Consider the following 6,619-nt stretch of genomic DNA (forward strand, 5'->3'; position numbering starts at 1 on the left):
AGGCAGGATTGCAGCATTGAATAACTCAGAGCAATTCCAAATTTTCATCAGGGTACATTCTTGAAATATCCAGAGGTTCTGGGATGGGGTCAAACTACATTTTAAGTTATGAGAAAAATCAGATCCTGGAAACTAAGTAGTCTGTTTTTTCCAGAGCCCTCCTCCCTGAATAGCATTTGGCGTAAGGTTTAAAACAAGCCTGGACTGTTTTTATACTCTCCTGCACCCAAGAAGTGATGGTTGGGTGCAGATGGTCTCTGGTTCATCTTAGCCCAATTGCCCTATATTTGAGGGTTCAAACTCTTCACATACAATGCCTCTAGGTTATGATGAAGTCTTATATTGAGTACAATTAATCTTCATACATTATAATGTATACAATGAGTTTCCCCTCCGTTATCTCATTGAACCCTAACAAGAAAACTTTGCCATGACCCAAGAAGAAGTTTCTTTGTATTGCTAAAGAAACACTGGAAAAGTTTCTCACACGGGAGACACTCCATTTTGTTGACAAATTGAGAAGGTGGAAACGTTTACAAGTCTGTGCAGAAAGAGAAGGGGGAGATTATTCTCGTACTTCCGAACTACATAATGCATCGTTTCCCTCTACAGTCTTCTTACCACTGATCTCCTTAGGGCAGACAACATTAGTTCACTTCTAAAAGAACATGGACACTGAAGCAGAAGAATGGGAAGTTAAAGAAAAATCAAACCAAACCAAAGAAAGCATAGGTTCGAATCTAGAACTAGTGAACTGGAGTGAGATTCCCCAGACTGGCTTCTATGGTCACTGGGGACATTTTTCTGCTAGCAGCCCTTGTGCCACAAAATCGGGAAGAAACATGGTTTCCGGTAGATAGTACCAGTCCTTCAGGAAAGAGAGAGAAACGTCTATGTGTTACTCCTTGTCCGGGTGCACTTTCTGTCTTGCACTGGAATGCCGTACTAAAACCTCCCCAAAGATTTTAGTGGAAGGAAACTTAAAACGAGAAGCCTGAGTCCTGATTATCTGTAGGGATGTCAGAGTAGATCAGAGGATGAGGGATGTGGAGAATGGACCAGGAAAAGGAGTATGGGCTGAAGGCTGGGAACCCTAAGTGGAAAACTTGAAAGTTACACCCAGGGCTGAGGTACACAGTTTAGGCCTTATTAAGTAACCCTTGCTTAAGAACTTTCTTTTGAAAGGAGCACTTGACACACTTCAGAAAGTTATTGGATACACTCCCATTTTTTTTCTGTTAAATGAACACCTGACCTAACTTCTGGCACCTCCTAGGTTTTTTTGATAGCCAAAAGGCCACAAGGCCCAGGTTCGTGCTCCATTGCCATACTCTGATCTCCTGCTGCAGAAAAAAAAATTCTGTAGATCAAATAACACCGGTGCACTTCATAGCTGGCAGCAGTAGTAGGAAAGGCCGGTAAAGACCCTACCAGGAGGGAACCAGATACCCCAGTGCTCCCATTCCCCAGCAACTGACCACGACCAGGGCCGTGGAGGAAGTACCGAGTGTCCACGTGCAGCCGGCATGTTTTGCTACTCTTCTTACATAAGACTCCCGGTATGGAGTCAGGGCAGCTGTGAGTCCCTCTTACCCGACGTCTAATAATAAACCGAAGCTAAGTTTCCTGGCGACAGCCACTCTAGATTCCGCATTGAGGGGATCTTTTGCAACCCGGACACACAAGCATTCCGGTCATCCCACCCGGCGAGTGCGCGCCAAGTCCGCCCAGCCCGCGCGCGCCAGTCCGCCCTCTAGTTTGGATGGTGGCTCCTTGGGCTCAGTGCCTCGCCCTCCCTCCCCCAACCAGCTTGCTCTGGGTTTGGTGCTGGGGCGCGGCCGCTCCATCCTCTCAGCCCTACCCTCCCTTGCCCTGCTGGGTTGCCTAGCCTTAGCTCGGGTATCAGGCGAGAGGCGGAGCCGCCTGGCGTGGCGTGCTCCGCCCCCGCGGTAGAGAGGGCTGGGCGAGTGTTACTAGCGGTCAGGACTGGGACCTTTTTATCTGTGCTGCTGGAAGAGGTAGGAGGAGGAGACATCGGGGGTGGTCCTGGGTGCCTGGGACACCTTTCCTGGACTATAAATTGAGCACCTGGGCTGGGCGGGGGGCTGAAGCAGCTACCACCACCTGCACTCACAGCCCAGTTAGTGACCGCAGCAGCGCCCTTGGGCAGCCACGGTCCGCAACGCAAACACTGAGAACCGGGAGATCTCTCAGCTCAAGAGGTGGGTGTTCCCGCCCTGTGGCTGCCCCGACTAACACGCTTGCTTTCGTTGAGGTTTTAGAAGGGAGAAACGGGCGAGTCTGGGCTGAGGGAGATCCTTTCTCCCTTTTTTTTTTCTCAAAGGTCCTCTGCTAGCATTGGAGGAGGTGATACTGCCTGGTCCCAGGGAGCCACCCTGGCTCCGTCTCCAGCCAGCAGTAGCCAGGGTGGGAGCATCGCGCGGACTGGGGGGTCAGGCACCCTAACCCAGTGGGTAATTTGTTCTTTTCGTCTCTTCTCTAACAGGTCAAGGCTAAACCCAACCACCCACTGTCATCGCGAGCCAAAGCTAGGAGCAGCCGCGCATCACGCAGGGCTGGGCTGCGACAGAAACCAGAGTTAGAGAGGGCGGAGAAGGATCTGGGAATCCCGTCTCACCGGCTACAAGCAGGCTCCCGGCACCGGCCTCTGAGAGCGCTTGAAGGCAGGCATCGCCAGCGGTCTATCTCGGTTTACCAGCGTCCCAGTGTTTCCGCACCCGCTTGGCCACCATGATGCAAATCTGCGACACTTACAACCAGAAGCACTCGCTCTTTAACGCCATGAATCGCTTCATTGGCGCGGTGAACAACATGGACCAGACCGTGATGGTGCCCAGTCTGCTGCGCGACGTGCCCCTCTCCGAGCCGGAGCTAGACAACGAGGTCGGCGTGGAGGTAGGAGGCAGTGGTGGCTGCCTAGAGGAGCGCACGACCCCGGCCCCCAGCCCCGGCAGCGCCAATGGAAGCTTTTTCGCGCCCTCCCGGGACATGTATAGCCACTACGTGCTGCTTAAGTCCATCCGCAACGACATCGAGTGGGGAGTCCTGCACCAGCCGTCGTCCCCGCCTGCCGGGAGCGAGGAGAGCACCTGGAAGTCCAAGGACATCCTGGTGGGCCTGAGCCACCTGGAGAGCGCAGATGCCGGCGAGGAAGATCTGGAGCAGCAGTTCCACTACCACCTGCGCGGGCTGCACACCGTGCTCTCCAAACTCACCCGCAAAGCCAACATCCTCACCAACAGATACAAGCAGGAGATCGGCTTCAGTAATTGGGGCCAGTGAGGCGGGCCTCTTCCCCTCTGCCCAGCACCCTTTCGGGCCGGCTCTCCCACCCCTCTCTTTCCCCCAAGCTATTTTCTTCCTGGTTGTGGGGCGCGAAGGGCACGCTGCAAAGTTGGGCTGTGTACGTGGGGGGTTGTGTGAAGAAGAGGGCCTGCCTCATCACGAGAGCAGAGGAAAGTAGTCGCCAGAGAGGGGGGTTCAAGGACCCCCGGAGGGGGCCTGCTCTGTGTTGGTGGGAATGGGACTGGGCCGACGTCCTTCATTCAGCCTGTGCCTTTCTTGGGGTTTCTTTTCTGTTCTTCTTTCCGGAAGAGAAGGGCCATGCCAGGGCACGGCGCTGGGTTGCCACACTTGGGAGGGCAGCTTCTGGCTGGGTGCGGGTGCAGGGGGGAGGCGGGGCGCAGCCTCCTGCCCGCCCTGCTTTGAGCTGCAAGAGGAGGCCCTGGCGTTGCTAGGATTGCGTCAGTTTTCCTGTTTGCACTATTTCTTTTTGTAACAGTGACCCTGTCTTAAGTATTTCGAATCTCTTTGCTCTGAAACTTCGTCGATTCCATTGTGATAAGCGCACAAACAGCACTGTCGGTAACCGGTACTACTTTATTAATGATTTTCTGTTACACTGTACAGTAGTCCTGTGGCACGCCATCCCTCCCCCACCCCGTGTGTGTAAACTGGCTGTGCGCCAGCTTGGATGAAGCTTGCCACTCGGCCAGCGAAAATAATATTATTTCGAGAAAGTGGATTTATCTAGAGTGGAACCAACTGACATTCTATCCGTGTCGTACATAGAATGATGAAGGGTTCCACTGTGTTATTATGTTGTGTTTATTTAAAACTTTTTTTTTAATCCAAATGTAGACTATATTCTGAAAAATAAAACAGCAGATGTGTTAACTAAATCGGACCAGTGTGTGTTGCTCTTTAATCCACCAATGAGTGGCCAAATCATAAAAAAAATTCCCTTGTTTAACTGATGTTAAGTATTATTTTCTTTCTGATAGTGGGGGAGGATAGTCAGCTGTACAACTATGCAGTTTTGTCAAGTAGCTTCTGGTCAGGATTTCTTCTAATTCCGTTCCAAGATAGGATCAAATATCCCAACAAAAGGTTCATAAATATTCAGAGTACCTGTGAAAGTACATATATTGTATTTTTCAACCAATTTGGCTAGCTTATCAAAAATACTTAATTGAAGTGTTTTGAAGCCTAAAATCTCCTAAAGGTGGAACCTTCACTTGAATATGGAGAAGTGAAATAATAACAATATCAAAAAATTGCAGCTAATGGAAATGCAGTCTCATTGCAGGCCTTAATTTAAAAATCTTGTGTGCTAACCATGGGTGATATTTTAATAGCTGCAGCACAAGCAATGGCCTTCGTCGGTACTTCCCCAATGAGTACTAAGCTCCGCTGAGCAGTGTCCAGGTTTTCACTGACCCACTCTGCACTTGTGCACAGCAGATCTGATCAAGGCTGCCCTAAGTCCTTTAGGAATACTTTTTCAGATGACATTATGATGCTTCGTGGAGATGATGGGACAGGTGGAACACAGCAGTCTGCATTTCCTTATTTCGTTGTCTTGGGGGATAAATGCCAGATCAACTTGTGTGTTCACAGGAAGTCACGGGGGCATTCTCTAAGTTCAAAGACTTGAATTTAAATTTTACAACTTTACAATTAAAAAAATTATATCAAGTGTGTGTGTGTGTGTGTGTGTGTGTGTGTGTGTGCACGTGTGCGTGCACAGGCGGGTACTGCTGGCCAGGGCAGCTCAAGTCCATTATCAGCTTTTTGCAGCAGTGAAAAAAAAAGTCTCCAGACTGGGAAGCCTGCCTGTTGCCACAGAAAGTTAATGGTTAATATATGAAGATAAGCTGGCCCAGCACCAAATGTCAGGTATACCTATACTTGTTTTCTCTTCCCTTTGAAATATCAAAGTGCAAACAAAAAAATTTAAAGCCAACTCCACAAGCAAAGAGTGTAGAAAGGTACACAGACTTTGAAGCTAGAAAATTGTGTGAATAAATGTCCTGTTTCTACATGTTATGGATATTTAACGCTGCCCAAATCCTCAGACTTTCATGGAGAATAAGGAGCAGGAAAGGAAATGGTGGCATGAGAGCTATTTAGAGTAAGAGAGAAACCTAAGAGGATCTCTGGTGCCTATGGAATCTTCCAAGCATCATTCTGTTTATCAAAGCCCCACTGCAAGCCCATGAAGCATTTGAATTATTATGCCTGACTACTAGTGCGGTAGCAAGCTAGGAGAGTTAAATATGACTACTGGAAGGAAAACTATTATTTTAAATAACATGCAAACTGATTCATCCATTTCCCCCAAGTCGTAAGCGAGAACTTGATTAAAACCAAAGACATGCTCTGAACAAGTGATGGCAAGAACTTCATGAGATGCTAACTAAAACATGTATTCAGAAAATTCCTGGGGAATAATAGAACACAGTAAAGGACACACAACTGGGGAAAGTGCTAGCATTTTTTTTAAATTTTGAAATATTTTCAAATAAGTGACTGTGTGTGCATATGCTAATGAGCCTCACCTATTACAAATATGATTTGCTGTTAAAGAACATTAGACTTTTAGAACTCTTCTAGGCCCACTAAGCACTATTCCACTGATATTATTTATTCTAATCAACCTTAGTTTTGCAGTAAAACCAGGGCTGATCCAGAACAGGACTCAGCCATTAACGTGCTCAAGCTATTTATAGTTTTACTTCATTTCAGAAGCAAAGTAATATGTCGCTTCATCTTTGCAGAATGGCTTTGGAAAGTCTAGTACAGTGGCTCTGGCCTCCAAGCTCTCAGCAACACTACCTCTTAATGTCCATCTCGCAGGCAGTTTATGGCAGAAGGGAAGGCAGAACGAATGAGCTGGGCAGAAGGCAACAGCCCCGACTAGATTGACCACCTCCAGATGGTTACGTTTGATAACTGTTTTCTACACAAGATCTCACACCTCAACTTTTGGGAGACTGGCTTCCCTCTCCTGCCCCCAGTTTCCAGTTTGATCATGTGGGGAGTTTCACATTTTACTTTTATGCATTCCTTAGCAGTCTGCCTGATGGAGAACTGCTTTTTGTGTCAGAGAGCAGGGCACTGCAATTGGAATCATCACTCGCTGACCAATTTGCAAACGTCTGCAGTTGGCAGTTTTGAAAAAATTGAAAGTTAGGGTCATTTATATAAGCCTTATCATTTTGCTTTATTTTAATTTTCAATATAACTCATATTTTTTTTCTAGACAGGCTGTCCTGGAACTCATTTCATACACCAGACTGGGCTTGAACTCACAGAG

General features: G+C 48.0%; 1 protein-coding gene across 3 annotated transcripts; it reads left to right on the forward strand.

Annotated features, from left to right (window-relative positions):
• The first annotated feature begins 1,910 nt into the window (after positions 1–1,910).
• Mid1ip1 (MID1 interacting protein 1) lies at positions 1,911–4,207 on the forward strand. 3 transcript variants are annotated; one of them, XM_005352849.2, is made up of 2 exons: positions 1,911–2,018; positions 2,507–4,207. In XM_005352849.2, the coding sequence occupies exon 2, from the start codon at positions 2,752–2,754 to the stop codon at positions 3,301–3,303; it is 552 nt and encodes a 183-aa protein (XP_005352906.1). In that variant the 5' UTR covers positions 1,911–2,018; positions 2,507–2,751; the 3' UTR covers positions 3,304–4,207. The 3 variants fall into 3 exon arrangements, with proteins under 3 accessions (XP_005352906.1, XP_005352905.1, XP_026638139.1); XM_005352848.2 differs by lacking the exon at positions 1,911–2,018 and adding an exon at positions 2,027–2,222; XM_026782338.1 differs by lacking the exon at positions 1,911–2,018 and adding an exon at positions 2,346–2,367.
• The last annotated feature ends 2,412 nt before the right edge of the window (positions 4,208–6,619 follow it).

This window comes from Microtus ochrogaster, chromosome 10, assembly GCF_000317375.1.
Source record: "Microtus ochrogaster isolate Prairie Vole_2 chromosome 10, MicOch1.0, whole genome shotgun sequence".
NCBI lineage: Eukaryota > Metazoa > Chordata > Mammalia > Rodentia > Cricetidae > Microtus > Microtus ochrogaster.